Genomic DNA, 20050 nt, shown 5'->3' with positions numbered 1-20050 from the left:
AAAAACAAAAAATAAAACAAAAACAATAAAGAATTAGTTCAGCTAGATTCTCAATTTTATGCTATTCAATATTGATAAGATACTTGACTTACAAGTCTCATCATCTGGGTTTAAAAATGTGTCCCAAAGGTGTCCTTGCTGCCTGCAGAAGTTCACGCCATTAGGTTTATGGATTTAATCTTGTTTGTGTTTTTACTATTGTTTACCAGTTCTCATTTCTAACTGACTCATTTTTTCTATTGGCTATGTTGATCTCTACAGTATTGCAATGGCTCCCAATCCTTGTCTGTCTTCCTTTGTGCTCATTTTGTTTTTAACAAGAGGAACACGTTTTTTTTTGTCACTGTTTCCAGTGACAGTGCCCAAGCCAACCAGTGAAGCCCATTCACTGAACACCTAAGTGACACCTGCCTTTGAATAAAGAGGTGGTTGACAGACCTAAGACAGGGAAGGTGGCTGAATGGGGTGGGGATGGGAGGCCAACAGAATGCATCAAGAGAAGACAAGAGAAAGCTGTTCACCACAGTGCTGGCCTTTCCTTCCTAAGCACGACTGTAATAGCCTTTCTTGGAAAGCTACAACAAAAGCTTGTATGTATTTTCACCCTAGTCTTCTATAGGACTTTGAAAAAAAATAGAAATGCTGTGGTGATTTCCCAAAACTATCTCTGTGTATGTTTGTGGAGGCAAGAAATAGAGATGCGAAGAAAAAGTGGGGAGTGATGGGGGCATAACAGAGGTGGAAGGGTATGACAGAGGGAGAAGGTGTGACAGAGGGGGAGAGAGGGTGTGACAGAGGAGGAGGAAGGTGATAGAGGTGGGTGACAGAGAAGGGGGAAGAATGACAGAGTGGGAAAGGGGGGAAGATGACAGAGAGGGAGATGGGAGGGAGTGATGGGGGGAGAGGGCGTCACAAAGGGGGAGAGAGGGATTACAGGAGGGAGTAACAGATGGGGGGTGGTGACAGAGGGGGAGGGGGGATAACAGAGTGGGAGAGGGGGAAGAAAGAAGATAGAGAGATGAGGGGAGAAAGAAAAACAGACACAAAAACTAGCTAGGAAATTGCCAGAGTGCAGAAGCGGCATCCAGATGAGAATTTCATGCTGCTGGTGTTTCCCCTCATCAGCTGCCTGAAGTAGGTGGTCCATAAAGGAGGGGCCAGATTGGGCAGTAACTCTGTTTAAGTTCCCCTTGATGACTATTCTGGGTGCTTTGTTAAACAGAGGAGAAAACATAGTCTTTAACTAACCGTCTAACAGCTTGGAACTGAATTCCCAGTTCTATACTTTGGTTACAGTTGCAGATACTTTAAACTGACTAAGTTGGGCTATCCCATTGGTCAATACTTCAATGGGATTAGTGTTATATCCTTATATGTGCATAAAGAGAAAGACGTTGGAAGAGTAAAGGCAGATGTTAGCCAGTCGGCTAGTGGGGTAGAGATACTATGAACAAGATATCTCTATATTTATATGGTGTTTCTAAGTTTTCATTAGTTGAGCTTATATTTTTTTTGCACGGAGTGGAAAAGTAAAAACCAAATTGCCAAAGATCCAGGAAACGCCACATACTGTCTCCATTCTCTTCTGCATGTATTCACCTGTTCAGATGAATACTCCCCTCTTCTGCCTACTGTTGTATTCCCTGTCCCCCTGCCTTCTTTCCTCTTTGTGGTTTTCTTTTCAGATGAGAAGGACATTGGACAGTTGTGCCAACCTCCCTGTCACCCCTTTTAAGCCTGGAGCAGGATGCCCTCCCCACTGTAACCGGGATCTGGAGCAGGAGGATGACATCAGGCTGGCTGGGATGGGACACCTGCTATGTGCAGACAGCTGGAGGTGCGCTGGGCTCCAGGCTTTATGGTGAGTGAGAGGAGTTGCCGGGCATTGGCAGACAATAAAGAACTGAAGCCAAGGCCAGACCACAAGGATTCATTTTAGCATCTGTGGCTGGAAGGAGAGAGATGGCAATGGTCAAGTGGAAGAGGCCAGACTGTGTCTGTGGCAAAACTTCATTTTGATTTACTGCGTTCCAGAAATGATCCTTTCCACCATAAATCTGGTGCTCATAGGGTAATAGCGCACATAAGTCAGGAGGCAATTTCCCAAGGAGGTGGTGCACAGGAAGGTCATTCAAAGGTCTCCATACTGCCTGCAGAGTGGCACAGACAAAGGTCCTGATTCCCGACAGCCCCGGCGATGGCTACAGGGCCGGCGGACAACTGAGATTCCTCTTCGCAGAAGTCAGAAAGGGCAGAGGAGGTGAATGGTTCGAATGGTCCTCCTGCATTGATTCATCCACGGGCCTCGTTATTTTTCAGAGCGGTGATTACTAATGAGGAAGCATTTGATGATCAGATTAATTAATGGAGGCGTGAAATAAATCAGGATGTGATGTGCCTTCAATAGTTAGGTTTCTTTAGGGCTTTTTCTTTTCCCTCCCAGAAGTGAAGAGATTTATTTTCCTGGCTTAATTTCAATAAATGAAAGCCACGTGCTTGTCGGGCCTCCTTTTGCTAGTTCTTACTCTGCTAATGCGAAGGCCAAATTGGGGCCCATGATAGAGAAGCAGCAAACGGGTTGTTAATGTGATTCCGTCCCCTGATATGGGGGCTAGAATGTTCCACCAGGCTTCTGCTGCCACGACTGTAGTTCTGAGGCACTGATGTTCAAAGCAAACATGGTTCAGAAAGTGATGGTAGGCAGAGGCTGTGTATGGTCAGAAAGACCTCAGGCTGTAGTTTCCACACTGCCTTCAGTCAGTCACTTGACACTTAGAGGACTTAGTTTCTTGCCTGGAATTCTGGATGTGGGATCCTGAGATGGGAAAATATACAAAGGTACTTTTTGGGGAGGTGGAGGGAGGAAAGAAATTCCTCATGAGCGGGCAGATGTATCAGCACAGGTCACACAGGGCCAGAAAACATGGTCCATGGCTTGTTTGGATGTAACTATATAAAACCTGGTTATGATTTACTTTGCTTTAAGTTTTCAGCCCATCCTATTTTTTTCCTAGGACACAGTGGAACTGCCTGCACTGCAGAACGGCTTTTCAGAGTGTTCACAGGGATGACCTCATTTTCTGACAACAAACATCAGTGGGTTTGGCAGGACCCACCGGCCAGGTGGAGAACCTGAGGCTCTGACAGGCCTCTGTTCCCAAAGCAGGAGAGAAAACAGTCAAGTGGGTCGGCTGGGCCCTCCAGTCACTCAGTGTCTTCATGGCCTCTGTGTCCCAGGCAGTGCATGAGCAGAAAGTCTCTTCCTTCAGCATACCCGTTCTGGGAAGACAGCAAGACTGCCAGTGGCTAGACCTCAACAGGAACCAAAGAATCTCCAAGGGGTTTCTTTTGCGCTGCCATCCAGGCACAGTCCTTTTGTCTCATCCACAGCCAACTGGGAACGTGCTGTGAAAACACTCACATTCTTAGTGGGGATCCCAGGGGTGAGCATTCCACACAGGAGGCTGGAGAAGCTTGGTTTGGGTTTCTGGTTCCAAATGGAGCTAAAGATGTCTTCAGGCACTTCACTAGGAAGTGAGATGCCACCTCCTCGGGGAGTTTGGGAGAAGGCAATCTGCAAATGTCAGAAGACACAGGGGGCCACTGGCGCACTCCACAAATGACCTTGAGGCTGCTAATGAGCTTCCATCACATGGGCTACTGTTGCAATGCCAAAGTAAGGGCAGCAGGGCAGGACAAAAATAAAGGACAGATTCTGAGGTAGTCAAAGGGAAGGGAAGGGCGACCACAGCAGACTCTGAATTAGGAGGCCCTGGTGAACATGGTGTTTAATGCCTGAACCCTTTTAAAGGTGCATTTAAGATGTCCCCTTCTATGAGGCTTTCTGCCTCTAGTGAAATGCCGGTGACTTTTAATATGAATGTTGAAAACCTTGGGAGTAATTCTCAGAGCAGAAAGACAGGAGCCGCATCTGGATGGATAAAATAGAATGGGCTAAGAACGGGGCCATGTCTCTGCACTCTCAGCTTGCAAAGACATCGGGGTTTTTTTTATGTATGCTTGTCTATTTACACACGTGAGTCTCTTTTGAACCTTTTAAGGCTGAAGGCCTGAAAGCTTTTAAAAGAACCCCCCCTTTGGTACATCCTTGTGAAATCTCTTGTACAGTGGTCCTGAAGTCTGTTCTGGTGTGCTTTCGTATATTAGAAACGTTATGGTAATGTTGTCCGCAAACTTCTTCCTGACTGTGCGCGCGGTGCTTCTTCCTTACAGTGGGACAGCTGAGGTTCAGGAATTCTCATTAGAAGGTAGATTTTCATGACGCGTTTCAGCCTACATTTCAGACTGATCCTTCTGTGGTTTTTCACACTCGCCACATGGAACCCAAATATTTCATAGAAATTCTTAAGGCACAAGTAATCATGCTGTAACATTCGAATATCTTCTGTTTGGGTGATTTCTCCTTTTCTTTTCTTCCTGTTCTTCTGGGTTTGTGCCCGTGACTAAACCGTAGCAGTAGAGGTGGGATGGCCTCTGCAGGCATCTTCTATGCTGTTCCTTTGCCTCCGTCAGTTCCATGGAGACCGCCCTGCACTCCTCAGCCTCACGCAGTCCCCTAAACTGAGGCTTCTCGGAATCGAATCACCAGATCTGATGCTTATGTTCTTCCTCCTTTCCTTCTTTTCCTCCACCTCTTCTTTTTCTTCCGTTTTTTGGTTGCCCCCTTTTCTCTGTTCCCGGACCAGGGAAAAAGATGACATGGCTACCAGAGCCAGCCATTTCTTTTTATTGCATATTTCAGCTCCTTCAGCTCACTTCAGCTTCACTTTCCTGTGGTCTGTTTTCCTTTACCTACACAGTTTCAACTACGTACTTTGTCTTTCATCTTGAGCCACTGTGGTGGTCTGAATGAAAATGTGCTCCTTAGGCCCATAGAGCGTGGCACTATTAGGAGGTGTGTCCTTGTTAGAGGAAGTACGTCACTGTTGGGTGGGGCTTTGAGGCCTCAGATGCTCAAGCTAGGCCAAATATCTCACTTGCTATCTATTGATCCCAATGCAGAACTCTCAGTTACCTCTCCTGCACCAGGTCTATTTATGCTTCCCACTGTGGCAATAATGAACTAAACCTCTAAACTGTAAGCCAGCCCCATTTAAATGTTTTCCTTTATTAGGGTAGCTGTGGTCATGGTGTCTCTTCACAGCATAGAAAACCTAACTAAGAAAGTCACCATTTTCATTTCAAAATATACTGGTGTAGACTCCTTGTTCCTTCCTTTTAAACACTTGTAAAATCTTCCTTGCTCTTCTTCCTCTCTTGTGTTTCTGGATGGTCACACAGTTTTTAATATCTTTCTGTGTCCTCTTCCTTTATCTTGGACACGTGCTAGCTGAGTATTCAGGCAAGGATGAGATTAAAGTTAAAGCCCTTCAAATAGGCTCCTGCTTAATAAGACAATGGAGTGTAGTGTGTGTGTGTGTGTGTGTGTGTGTGTGTGTGTGTGTTGTGTGTGTGTATGTATGTGTGTGTGACCCCTTCCTCCAGAGAATCAACTACAATGTCTGTCAATGAATAAGTTGTAAGAGCAATAACAACAAAAAGGGAATTCTGGGAAATCAAGTATATAATAGACTTGGGCACTTGTGGGAATCCCAAACTTTTCCTTCAGATTAAGTGTGTGGTCAACACACACTCAGGTAAGTAATATCTGGGAAGGCCTAAGTTAGCATGTTCAGGAACCTTAGGTACAGCAAGGAACCTCCCTGGAGATTCTAAGAAAGCAAACCAAGCTCTCATACTCAATCTGAATGGATAACCAACCATCACCTTGAATGGATAACCAACCATCACCTTGCTTGGAACAAGCCTCTATATGAAAGAGAGGCTTAAACACACTCACACACACACAAACATACAAAACACACCCATACCCCCCACATACTGCACATGTAAACAAAATACAACCACACTCTACATACATACATACATACACACACACATACACACACAAGCACATGCATTTACATGTGTGTGCCAAACAAAACAAAACAAAACAAAACCCAAACAACTCTGGAATTATTTAGTAAAAATTATTTAGGAGCAAAAAATACCTTTCAGATTTCTAAGTAGAATCCTCAAAAATATTTGAGAAGACAATTCAACAGTAAGATAAAAATAAGACAACATGAAAGGCAATGACCAGAGTTGGAAGTAAACTTTCAGAAATCAAATAATATGATTTAATAATATACAAGCCAAAAGCTCAGCAAAATAGGTAACAGATAATGTTAAAATAGAAAATAGCAGGAAAAGGATAGTGAGTCACACCTGCATCTGACTGGCAAGCATTTCAGAAATAAATTCAACTCTAGGAATAAAAGTAGAAAATCATCAAGAAATCAGAGACTACTGTTAGAACTCCTCCGATTATCCTCTATTTTCTCACCTATGGGTGCTGGTCTCCTGGCTCCCTGCAGTACAGTTTTGAAAAGCTAGCTGGGAGAACCAGGATTGCTGTACCTTCAAGAATTTCTAATTTACAAAGAAATGATCTCCTTTCCTGTGTTTCCCTAATTTTGGAAACACTAAACACCTCTACCACATCTCACCAAGGCACATGCAACACTTTCACCACAACCAACATTCTCACTACAACTAATGTCTCCTCCACAGCCAGCATTGTCCCAACAGACACCATTATCACCACAACCAACATCCTCACTATAGGCAACAATCCTTACCCCGCCCAATGTCATCACCACAATGACCTCCTCACCAGAGCCAACATAGTGACCAGGGCTGACATTCTCACTATACCCAACATTCTCATCTCCAGTCAACATCCTCACCACAGCCAATATTCTTACCTCAGTCAACATTCTTTTCATATTCTTACCATAGCCACCCTTTAATATCACAGCTGCTAACACAACAGGCAACATCACCATGGTAGCCAGCATTATCACCATAACCACCATGATTACCATGGTACCACTACCACCGCTGCAAATAAATTCAGTAGTACATCACCACTGCAGCCACTGTCACCTCCATACCTGCTGTCGCTATTTTGTTTTCATTACATGTGCCCAGGGAGAGAGATGTACTATATAAGCTCTCCTCTATATCTACAAGACAGTACTTACTGAGGAATTGAGCAGTTTAAATAGGCATGCAGAAGACAGGCTTAACATCTCCAAGTGGACAAATACATTCACTGATGTTCCTACTTCAAAATGCTAGAATTTATTCTATATGTATTCCAAAGTTGAACTCCCACCAAACATTTAGCAGGACTAACTGGGATTAATCTTACTTTGCTGGAAACTTTATATTTTCATAAAGTAGTAACATTTATCCCTGTGCCACGGCAAATAAAGAAAACCATATGTGTCTTCTGTCTTGATTACAGAGAGAAAAATATCTAGTTGATTCCTAAAGTGGTATTCATCAGAATAATCCTCTTTTCTTCATGTTGTTTTTCCTGATCCATCCTTGCTAAATGTTGTCAAGAGGGCCAAAAGCCCTGGGCATTACTGATGTCAAGCTAGAACATTGGTGAGCCATTGCTCCACCCAGGCCAATGGTTTGCTGGCCTACGAGAGCTGATTTTCAGACTGCCTGTGATAATGCTATTAAAAAGCACCCGCTTAAAGGATTTATGAAGGAGCTCTAATAATCATCATTAATCATACACAGTTTTGTGATCAGCAGTTTAAATGGCATCCTGTTGTTTTTTGAATATTTATCAGTCCTCACGGTTGTCTCACGGAGGTTTCAGTGCAACGTCTGACTTTTTTTTTAACTCAAAGAAGCATGAGTAAACTTACTGTCAGAAAACCCAGGTCAAAGATGGGATGCTTCTGCTGAAGACACTACACAATTTGAATGCAAGATACAGAGAAATCACAGGGAAATTGAGCTTGCTCCCTGCCAGTTAACGTTTATTGTGCCAGGTGGTGCTGTGCAGGCTGCTGCTGGTTGTGAGATAGTGGTAGGGGTAAACATATCAGTAGTCTTACCCATGTGATAATTCTATGAGCTATAATACCAACCTGCCAGGCCAGGCAAGATGTAACCATTGGTTCAATAATGGCAAAACTCGTTGGGGAGTAATCAATAACTCCCTGATTGGATTTGAGACCCACCCACTCTATAAAAAGTGATCTATGTCTAGTACTATAAACTCAAGAGGTCTTAGCCCCTAGGAGTGAACCTAAAACTTAGAATTGACTTAGCATCAAAACACATTCTAAATATACTTATATCCACAGACAGAAGCTACTTTCAAAAAGCCTTAGTCAGAGACGTTTCCCCATGGTTGGAGCAAACAGGTTAATACGGGCTCGTGGTTACACAGGTGCTGAGATAAAGGACAGATGAGGGCTCACATCTAAGTAAGACATTTAGAGAAGCCCCTTAGAACTCAGGGAACACTGCAGAAGAGGGAGCAGGTAATACAGACATCAGAAGACAGGGAAGGGGGCTGTGCCATTCCATCTCCTAAGTTTGAGGTAGGCATTGCAATCACAAGCTCACAGTAATTGTGCCCATGGGCCCTGGGCCTAAGTCTTCTCTGCCCTGCAGTTGGTTATGGATGGAGAGGGGGCACATGGGGCCCTACCAGTCATGCTGATCAATTGGCAGTGAACAGATTCTGGGAGCAGGGGAAGCATAGGAACAAGTTGTATATCCACTGGACATCCTACCAGGTTTGATTAGTTCTAAACCAAGGATCATACAGAATGCCACAGTTAAACTCTGTGGGGGTACAAGACCAAACCAAACTAAGTGAATACGAGGAAGAGGGTTTTTAATTTTTTTTATGGGGTGGGAGGCTAATAGGGATGGGAAGGAAATAAGAGAGGGTGAGGGGGAAGATGCCAAATGTATTACATGTTATGAAATTGTTAAATAATAATAAACATCTAATTTTTAAGATTATGCTTAAGAATATGGTATTTTGAGCTATGCTTATGAATGAAAATAAAAGTGCTGTTTTAGTTTAGGTATGGATGAGCCAAAACAAGATCATCCATTTACCACAGTGGCTAACAGTGACAGGCTAAACTGACTTTGCCTGAGTGACCAGGTCACGGGACACCTGGAATACTCCTGCAGTCTCGTGGGAATTCATCAGGCTCAGGTACTCTGGAAAACACAGTGGCAGTGTTTTAAGAAAGATGCTTTCAGCGGGGCGGTGGTGGCACATGCCTTTAATCCCAGCACTTGGGAGGCAGAGGCAGGCGGATTTCTGAGTTTGAGGCCAGCCTGGTCTCCAGAGTGAGTTCCAGGACAGCCAGGGCTATACAGAGAAACCCTTTCTCAGAAAAAAATAAAAAAATAAAAAGATGCGTTCTGTGTGTCCCAATCATAGGCAGTTCTCTATGTGCATTTGAAGAGATACATCTAAACAGAAGGCCTGCAAATGAATATTCATAGCAAATTTGTGCATGTTTATCCCAAAGTGCAAACAACGTTAGATGTCTGTGAACCGGTGGCTAGATAAACGATGTGCAGCTTTTCCTTACAATAGGATTCTACTCAATAGACTGGAAAGGAAATAAAGCACACAGCCACACAGAGGGACCTTAGAGGCACGCGAAGCAAAGGCAGCAAGCAAGGATGCAGACAGGAAGTCCTGGAAATGGCAAGCTGTAAGGGTATATTTCAGGTCAGTGGATGCTGGAACTGGCGGTTGTATGAACAGGGGGCTAAGGGTGTGGCCATGGAAATGACTGACAGATCCATTACCGTAGTGATGGTCTCATGTGACTGAATGCATTTGTTAGAATTCATAGAACTAAATATGTCTAAAGAACAAATTTTACTTTATTTGGTCTAATGAAGCCACTCTGTGGTGGTTTGAGTATGCTGGGCCCACAGGGAGAGGCACTGTTAGGAGGTGTGGCCTTGTGAGAGGAAGCGTGTCGCTGTCGGGGGTGGGCTTTAGCGGTGTCCTCCTGTGCTCAGGCTCTACCTGTTGCATGAGAGAGCTTCCTCCTCCTAGCTACCCAAGGATGCTGGTCTCTCCTGGTTGCCTTTGAAGATGCAGAACTCTCAACTCCTTCCGGGCACCATGTCTGTCTGTAGGCTGCCATGCTTCCTGCTATGATGGTAATGGACTAAGCCTCTGAAACTGTAAGCTAGCCCCCAATTAGATGCTTGGCTTTATAAAGGCTGCCTTGGTCATGGTGTCTCTTCAGAGCAATAGAAACCCTAACAAGACATGCTTAGTGCAGCAATCGAGGAGCAGAGCTCACAATGTTTGTTCTTTATCTGTATACCCAAAGATACAAATGAAAGTAAAAACTGGCCCTAACCTCCTTAGCCTCCCAGCAGAGAGAGGCCGACTTAATTGCTGTGGTATGGCTTGGTAAAGGGGATCCCGTTACCATGGCTACAAGCTGCTATTTGCTCTTGTCTGGAATGTCTAATACTATTAAATTATGACTCACGTGTAGCATAGGGTCAGACTTAGAAACAAACACCAGGACAAAGTCGCCCTGAGGCTTTTCATTTTTAAGACCTCTGCTCATACTGTTGATTTTTTTGTTGTTGTTGTTTTTCCACAAACACATAAGAAATGGAGTGATGCTCGAGAACACCCTGGCCAGGAAATAAAGGAGGAAACAAATCAGAAACTTCTGGCTAAACCTGAAGGCAACTCTAAAAATCATCTGCTACTTGTAAGGCCATTTAAGGTTCTTTATTACGGTGTGTGTGTGTGGGGGGAACAATACCCTCAAATGTAAATGAATTATAGAAATGATCATGTATCAGAGTTGTTTTGGTTTGATCTTGTATGTCCTCCAATTGCTGATAATGCTGGAAGGCTTAGAAACTATCAAGGCCTGATTCCGGAAGGTGGAAGAACCCTTAAGTGAAGCCTAGTGAAAGGAATTCAGGTCACTGAGATGTGCCCTTGAATGGGAGGGGATCAGTACCCTGACTCCCTACCCCCACCCTTTGCTTTCTGGCTGCCTAAAGATGGTAGGATCTGTTTCCCCACACCTCCTCCACCAGAACATTCTACAGAGCCAGCAGATTTTTTACAGTGATGAGCGGACTTTGTGTTCCATGGCTGTGAGGATTCTTAGTGGTGAGAATCAAGTGAGCTAGCTGTGGTGATTTATTCTTATATGAGAGGGAGAGCACGGTAGAAATAGGAGCCTTAAAAGGCACCTGCACGTTAAACATGTGTCCACACAGAACAGCCGTGTACCTGCTTAACATCCAATAAACTGAAAGCACTGCAAAAGCCGTGGGCACAGTGCTTCTATGTACTAAGGAGGTACCACATGCATGGCATAATGATACATCTCTGACCTCTCCTGCTTTATTCTTTATGACGGCATGATGGCATGAATGTCTCATGACCCAGAGCTCCACGGGTACCATGCTGTTCTTGCCTCCTGGCTCCGGACCTTTCATCTTCTACTCAATACATGCTTTTGATTACCATGTGCCTGTCGTGATTCCTCAGATACTCTGTCCCATCTATAAACTGACGTCCCAGCCTTCTGAACTACAGAAGGTGAGGTTATTTGGAAAAGGGGGCCATTGCAAATGTGATTAGCTACAATGAAGTCAGACTGGAGCAGGACTCAGCTCCTAACCTTGCATGAGCTGTGTTACTATGAAAAGCAGGAATATGGACACACATACAAGAAGAGCACCTCGTGAAAACCAAAGCAGAGAGCAAAGAAATGTGTCTGCAAATGAAGGACAGACCCAGCAGCCTGAAGTCTACCAGGAACCTGGAAGAGCAGCTTCTCCCTCACGGCCTTGGAAGGAGCCAATGTTATTGATGCCTAGACCTTGAACTTGTAACCTCCAGAATGTGAGGGGCCATGTCTCATGTTGAATTCAAGCCACACTAGAGAAACAAACAAACCTTTGTGTTAAAGTGCCTTTCCTAGCAGCAGAGCAATTGTGCAAATGGAACCAGCAACTGTTCCTTCGAATGACTGAAGATCCCAACCACAGCTCCTTGTGCAACAGATGCATGGCTCATGTTCCTGTGCTGAGACCCCAGCGTGTGTCTCCCCAATGCAACAGAACAATCTCTGGAACCGCAAAAAACCTCAAGGTTTTATCTGCTTTGAAAGGAATTAGAGACATCTTTTCTGGAGGGAAAGAGGGCCTGCTGCCTGAAGTGTGACAGTGGTTTGCAGACTGTGGCTGCCATCCTGATCTTTGGGGAAATGGACAGATTATCATGCTGGCAAGCCCCATCCCTGCACCTCTTGTTGGGGCATATGGACAACCCCAGGAGCTTCACACAGCAGCTGTTGTATCGGCTTTCCAAGTGCAGGAACCTGAGTGATGACTACAGTGGCATTTTCCTGGCTGGCTCTGACCTCCAAATCTCACTGATTAGTCTAGCGCACACTGTGAACAACAACCAGTTAGAACTCAGAGCCAGGACTCAAAAAAATTACCTTAAAATGGCAAGACATGTTTAAGACATAATCTCTATGACCTGGCCATTGACCACTTCCCAATATGTTATCCCATATATGTGTGTGAGTATGTGTATCCACTGTATGTATGTGTGTGTATACGCACACACACACACACTGTATGTATGTATATATGTATGTGTGTGTACATACTGTATGTATGTGTGTATACTGTATGTATATATATACTGTATGTATGTGTGTGTGTATATATGTGTCTGTGTATATGTACATGTATATACTGTATGTATGTGTATATTTTGTGTTTGTGTGTGTGTGTGTGTGTGTATGTGTACATGCACACTTTATGTGTATGTGATGTGTATTTTTTTCCTGGTTGGCTTCTCTTTTGAGGTAGTCACCCTTAATCATGAAAATATATTTGTAGGAAATTCATGGTCCTGGCTTAAGAGAGCAACCAATATGAACTTAGGGAATTCAGAAAGCACTCAATTCACCCTTGACAGTCCAATTTCCCACCATCTTAACAGCTTTCTCTAGTTTAAACAAAAGCAATCTTTTTTTTTTTTTCACCCAGAAAGCATTGTTTGGGTTTGTGTATTTAAAAGAGTAATTAAGGGATATACATGTGCAAGGGTGATAATTTATACTCTATTATTTTAAGTTTATTCAAAGACCCCAGTGCCTGGAGAACATTATTCATCAACTGATGTGTTTAGACACACATCCGTCTAGATATTTTTTTCATTCTATTTCCCTTACTGCCCATACTTGGATTGTCCTCTCTCCATAGTATTTCTCATAGCACATGCTCCCTTTCCTTAATCCCCAGTCGCAGCTGTCCCCTTTCCAGTGGCAGCTGCAAATTCTACAAAGTCTGTAGAGTTTTGGAAAGAGTGGGCCAGATTGTAGTCTGATATTCTTCAACACAAGCAGTTTATTATTCCTAAAGCTACGTAGGCCCAACTCAGACTCATGCATTCCGACAGCAATCACTTCTACTTCCTCATGTGTGCGTATGTGTGTGTGTGTGTGTGTGTGAGAGAGAGAGAGAGAGAGAGAGAGAGAGAGAGAGAGAGAGAGAAATGTATGTGTGTTTCTATGTCCAAGTGTGTGTGCACGTGCACATTCGTGAATGTGGAGGCAGAGGTCTAAATTTGCTACCATTCTTCGGGCACTGTTCGCCTTGCTTCTGAAGACAGGACCTAGCCAACTAGGCTAGGCTGGTGAGAGGCGAGCCCCAGGGCTGCACCTGTCTGTGCCTCCCCAGCGCTCTGCTTCTAAGTGTAATCCTGCCAGTACACTCAGCTTTTGCACCTAGCTAGGTTCTGGGGATTGAATTCAAGTCATCTGGCTTGCCTGATAAGCATTCACAGGCTGAGCCATCAATCAATTCTAAAACCTGACTAGACCTTAAGTATAATCCAGAGATGGAAAGAATATAGTTTGTACTGATGAGGATCTTGGAAATGAACCAAAAGCAAGTGCATGGCTTTGTCCAGCTTTGAACATAAAACATTTCTAACTGTAAAACATGTTGTTACATTCAATAAGAATTTAGCCACCTAAGATGAACACACACACATGCACACAGACACATACATACAAACACACACAAACACACGTATGCACTTGTATTCATATACACTTTTTAAACCTCCTAATTCTTGCCCTTCATTTCCTATCCTCGGTGATTCTCAACAGATTTTATTAGTGTGACTTTTCTCCAGAGTCTAGATGTCACAATAACCTTCACTGCTTTCCTTTTCTAGGGCTGTAGCTTTTCTTGGTCATCTCTTCTCCTCTGTCACCCTCCCCAGTCAGTGTCTGTCTGTCTTACATACCCCCCATTCTCTCTGCAGCATGTGCCCAGTACCTGCTGCTGTCACCCTTTCCAATAAATGTCTGTCTGTCTTACACCCCCCCCATTCTCTCTGCAGCATGTGCCCAGTACCTGCTGCTGTCACCCTTTCCAATCAATGTCTGTCTGTCTTACATACCCCACAACCCACCCCCCCATTCTCTCTGCAGCATGTGCCCAGTACCTGCTGCTGTTACCCTTTCCAATCGGTGTCTGTCTGTCTTACACCACCCCCCCATCCTCTCTGCAGCATGTGCCCAGTACCTGCTGCATGCCCTGCATGGTTTGCTGCAGGAACTGGAGCTGCTGGTCCTTGGTGAGATTCTCTTCTGTTCGGAAGAGCTGTTCTTTCTCTTGCTTCAGCAACTCCACCTCATTCCTGTAGGCATCCAGTTGCCACCGGAGACTGTCATTCTCCTCTTTGAGGGCATAGGCCTGAGCAGCCAGGGCTGAAGGATAAAGACACAGAATTTCCGGGGTTACCTTCCTGCCAAGATGGAGGGGAAAGGAAGTCTCACCTAAAATCAGGTTCATATCAACTCAGAAGTTAAACCCTGATAGCCAAGCCTTGGGGCTCTCTGTTTAACAGCTGGTGTGGATCCTCTTAAGGTTGATTTTGTAAGGATGGTACTCTCACATGCTAGGTGAATACTGTGAATGAAAGTCCCAGTATTCATCGCTTCGTTCAATTTGCCCTATCTTATGTTATGAATGGTTCCGTTGGGCATAGGCTCTATCCCCCAGAATTCCTACCTCTTAACCTCTCCCCTCAAACCTGAATGCCTTCACACAAGCTGATCTGCCACGCTTGGTGATGAGAGTAATCTGAGTTCTTGGAAGCCATCACATCTGCCATATGACTCCTCTCTCAGGCTCTATGACTGTTCAGTTTCTTGGAATGCTTCTTTCTTTCTTTCTTTCTTTCTTTCTTTCTTTCTTTCTTTCTTTCTTTCTTTCTTTCTTTCTGAGAAGCGGCTGTTTCTCAGGTTGAGGCATGCATGCCCCAGAAAGCACTGAAGGCTAATGCATGCAGCAGCCTCCCAGGGGAGGGAGGAACTGAGATGCACAATGCTCCTTCTTGCTCTATTGCCGGGACAAATTGCACAAATTGTTTTCTCTAACTGCCATCAGAATGGAAACCTAGTTCCACCTGCTTCACCAACGGATTAAAATTCTCTTTTATTCCCTACAAGGCTGAGTGGTTACTCTGCTCCTCGCCGAAACCTGAAAGTCTCAATGTGTTGATGCAGACCGAATGTGTTTAATTTCCCCTCTCCTTCTCACTGAGAAATCAAGGCAGGTCACTCAGGATCCTACAGGCCTTAAAGCTCCAGAAACATCTAAAACCAAGTGATAGGGTAGTCAGAGACAAAGATGGAGGAAAGGAACTCTCCTGCCCTGCTTCCGTCTTCACCATTTTGTGGGCTCTGCAATATAACAGGGCTCGCTGGGCACAGGAAAGATCTCTGGATCAGGGGCATTTTCGTATAAACAAGTCCACTGAGTCACTCCAGCAAGCCTAGATAAGAGTCTCTTTGATCCCCATTTCAAGAGATGAGGGCCATGGGACACAGAGTAGCAGGTCACTAAATGGATGGCAAACCCAGCCTCTAGTCAGTCAGTCTTGTTCTAATGGACACTGCTATGTCAGTTCTTAGCAACTGTTGAAAATCACTGTCTGCCCATACTCTGCATGTCTTGGCCCACTGTCTCTTTCCCCTTATGGAAAAGCTGATCCTCACTCTTGAAAGGAAGAGAAAAGTCAAGGAACATTTGAAAGGTCATTGCTAAACATGCCTTCATGGACCTGACTGATGCTATGCCAAGGTATAGCACAGAGTCCAGGCAGTGCCATGTTTCCGTCTGCCGTTTACCATGACCTAGGGCCAGACTGAGGTCAGCTGGCCACCTGTAGGCTCCACTGCACATCTGATGATCATACAGCTTTACCGAGACATTCTGAGACCCCAGCCAATTCCCTCGCCAAATAGCAGCCGTCAAACTATGTTAATAATAGTTTCACAGTTAAGTGTTTTACAGTATTCCACTTTGCAAAAATGATTATCTATGTATACTACACATTGAAATACTAATCAAACAGAACATGCAATTAACCAGCAAACTCCCAGCATCAAACCATTAGGGATCAATTAGTCAACAAGCATTTACTGCATTCTTGCTTATACCCAAGTCTGTCTGGGGATCTTAGATCACAAAAGAAAACACAGAATATGTCACTTTTTGCAAGTTCTATTGAAATACAAATAAGACTGACACACCTAAAAGGAAACTAATGTATCCAAAGGGAAAAAGGGTAGAAGGATGCTTTGGATAAAGTAGGTACTCAACAAATGTTGGTTGAATAAACACATAACCAACTTAGTATCAAGGTTATGACAACGGGGCACCCTAGAAGGATTTTGAAGTAAGAAAGGAGAACATAGACTGATAGACTAAAATTAGGCTTTGGTGAAAACCCTCCCCATGGGAGATATCTCTCAGTGAGGGACAAGACGATTCATAAGCAAAGGCCCAGAAGTCACAACTAGAGGGAAATGGTAGTGAGAGACACTTGATTCCCCGCCCCCCCCCCAGGCAAGTATCTGCCTGGAAGCAGTGGGCAGGAGGTGGAACTTGGGAGAGAGGGCAAGGATGGGAGAGTTCAGATCCAACAGGGTGAGAACTAAGATAGTATTTGGCGAGACGGAAGGGTGTGATGGGATTGGTGATTCAGGATGATTAGTTTGGTGATGGTGTGAGGAATGACTGGAGGCAGAAGAGAATGAACAAGGGCAATCTGCTTTGGTGTATACAGGTGTGCAAAGCCAAGGAGCAGGCACCTGGATGCTTTCCATGGACTTAGAAAGTCAGACAGGACCCAGAGCTCACCTAGTAGCATGGGTTGGTGCTTTCTAACATTGTGCAGCCCAAGCTCACATCTTGCTGGTACCCTGAGATACCAGCTCCTGAGAAGTCAGCTCACCGTTCCAAGAGGCGATGTCTATGAGGCATCGCTGGCAAGAGGGATGTTCTAACAGGGCAAAATTGCCGAAGATGCAAACGACAGAAAAAGTGTTGGCACTACACAAGCATGTTGCTGCATTTAGTGACATCCAAAGACACTTAAGTCATTTCCTTAGGAAGCTCCATTTGGTCCCCTTTCAATTCATAGTGGCATTTTTATTATCATAACTGATAGCAGGTGTTTGTGAAGAAATCGATTAGTATGCAGGCATGAAAATTACATTTTCCAAATGAATTGCATAGTCTGCAAGATACGTTGAAATCTGCGTAGCGAAATGCAAGCAGCTATAAAGCATGTGCCAGCAGCATTACTTAATAAATCATCTGAACATAAATACATACAGGGAAGGTACTGTCCATTATTTTAGAGATTGTCTTGTAAGCCTATGGATAGGTCCAGGTGAGGGTCTTGGCTGAGCCATGCCTGCTATCCCTGACAAGTGGAGTACAGTGCTGTGCACACCCCTGGAACAGGAGTATGATATCATTTTGTTTATTAAAAAAGGGAAAGGAGAGGAAACAGCTGTAATTATCCCCACCCCTCAAAAATCCATACTGTAACGGATCCCATTATTGTCTCTATAATTAGGGCACATAACTGATTTTCACTCCTGATTAAATAATGGCAGGATTAACATTCACAAAAACAAAACAAAAAAACCAAACTTGGTCATTCCTGTGGTGGCAAAGATAGTTGTTTTCAAAAGGGTGAGAAATTGTGCCTGTACTCCGCTTAACTTTAGTCTACCTGTTTCCTGTTTGAAAATATTATGTGAAGTCATACAGTATCCCCACATGTACCCCTCTGTGAAGATTGCCTGGAAGATGCTGTGTTATATTTCTTGAACTAGAACTCAAAAAACAAAAACAAAACAAAAAACCAAACCAAATCCTAATAGTGCCTGCCAGGTTTTGGTGTGTTAGAAACGCAGAAACTTGAAAGGTCAACTCATCTTTCTTCTTTTTTTTTTTTTTTTGTTTTAATTTTTTTTTCTGGGTCACTGCACTAAATTAAACAGTCTTGATAAATGTGTCAGCAAGCTTCTACAGTAAAATTTCCCCTTAAGAGAATGTGCAAGAAGAAAGCCACTATTCAAATAAGTGTAAGGGTTAAGATGAATGACCGTCTACTGCTAGATAAGAACATCCATAGAATATGCTGTGTTCCAATAAATTTTAAATATTTAAGGAGTGCCATCCACGTGGATTACCAAATTTCAATTATAAAAGGAGTCCAGCACAATGCCCTATTAGTAAACTGTAACGAACACAGCTGAACCACATGTTGGCAATTTTAAAAGCACCATTTGAGTCTAGTGATGCCTGTGTTATTATCAGTTAGTTCTCCAACCTACTATCGATTGAGAAATCAAGGCAAGGAGCCCTGCCATATCCAATACAAGGAGGGTAAGGCTGATACACTGTGTAGTCACACTTGCTGTAGACTTTAGAGAACTCTGGAGACTGGATTTGTCTAAAGCGAAAGAGCAGTTGCAAACATTGGGAGGTTCCTGCTAAGGAAAATTCTGTAGCATTTGGAAAATTAGCATTGAACTAGCAGAACTTCTGAAGTGACAGTATGTGAAAACTGATCCAGAGATTAAGTTGCATTGCTGAGAAAAAAAGGTTTAAAGGTATTACATGGCATCTCATTGTATCCTTTACTGGATCCTATCTAAGCCATTATTTTCTATATTAATTATGGTCAAAGTGACCTCCTCCTCCATTGCCTGTATTACTTACTGGGTTTCCATGGGAACAGATAATGGCATGCTTAACTTCTTTAAGTAAATAATCTGGTGAAAGCCTTGAAATCTCTCTCTTACCAGTCTGAGCCAGCCTCAGAAAAATAATTAGCAATATATGAAAAATGTAAGTTATTTTGGGTTATGTCCCAGCAAGCTGACAGTGTGTTAATATCTTCTTCATGCTCAGGCAAGATGTAACTAAATAATAAAATGCTTTAACATATTGTTGCTAGCAATATCTGCACTTCTCCGGGACTGTTCATCTTTGTGTCTTTGGGGAATGCTGTGTTTAACATCCTCTCTCTGCTTTGCCAGTTGTGTTCCTGAACGCTGGGAGGATGTAGCTAAACTGTATTTCTTTCCCATGAACAAAGAAAGTCCTTTCCTAAGGATTTCACTGGCTGCTGTCCAGGTAAGCAATTGTCCTTATATACAAGGAGGCAGGGGTAGGCAGAGGGCCTGGGAGATAATCCTACAATATCTCAGAGCCCTCAGGGGCTCTCCTCTCTGTCACCACTTCGCCTCCTGATGTCTTAAGAAAGGGCTGAAGCTATGATCCAGTGGCCCGAGGATTCTTTCCTAGGTCTCTGCTTCTCTGTATAAATCTCCTTGTGGGGTAGCTAAGGTGCCCATTGCCTGGACTGTGGTAGGGACCACCATGCTGTGCAGCAAACCCAAACTCATGCTTCTCTTTTCACAATGTAGTGTTGTTCCCAAGGTGACCATTCTAGGAGGTGCGTTAGACTGGTTCTTACCAGCAGAATGCAAGCCAGGATCCGCCGTGTCCCCTGCACAGTCTTCGATGTCTGCCTCTGAAATTGAATAGGCTGTTCTGTGACTAAAAGTCAACTTTTCTGTTGTTGTTTTTAAGTCAGGGAAATTGGAAACTTATATGGCTTCCAGTGTTACCCGAACCTAGCACTCTTCGAATCTTAGTTCCTATTAGAATCTCCCTGTAGATCGACACATCTATTTCTGGGCCCTCTCCCAGGCTCGCAGTTTCAGGGCTGAAGGTAGAACTCTCCAGGACA

The 20050-nt window shown here is 43.9% G+C and overlaps 1 protein-coding gene across 14 annotated transcripts in view; it reads right to left on the bottom strand.

The window, feature by feature from the left end:
• Positions 1–20050, bottom strand: part of Enox1 (ecto-NOX disulfide-thiol exchanger 1) — a 569119-nt gene that overhangs the window by 84131 nt on the left and 464938 nt on the right. For 13 of the 14 annotated variants that reach the window (XM_031363000.1, XM_031362997.1, XM_031362998.1 and 10 more), the window contains 2 exons: positions 19775–19831; positions 14512–14696 (listed from right to left, as the gene is read on the bottom strand). In XM_031363000.1, coding sequence (XP_031218860.1) covers positions 14512–14696; positions 19775–19831 — 242 coding nt within the window. The remainder of the gene's footprint in view (positions 1–14511; positions 14697–19774; positions 19832–20050) is intronic. The other variant, XM_031362999.1, reaches the window with a different exon arrangement.

Source organism: Mastomys coucha, unplaced genomic scaffold (assembly GCF_008632895.1).
Source record: "Mastomys coucha isolate ucsf_1 unplaced genomic scaffold, UCSF_Mcou_1 pScaffold9, whole genome shotgun sequence".
Classification (NCBI taxonomy): Eukaryota; Metazoa; Chordata; class Mammalia; order Rodentia; family Muridae; genus Mastomys; species Mastomys coucha.
The sequence above is the reverse complement of the archived record's forward strand: the minus strand, read 5'-3'. Positions and strand labels throughout refer to the sequence as shown.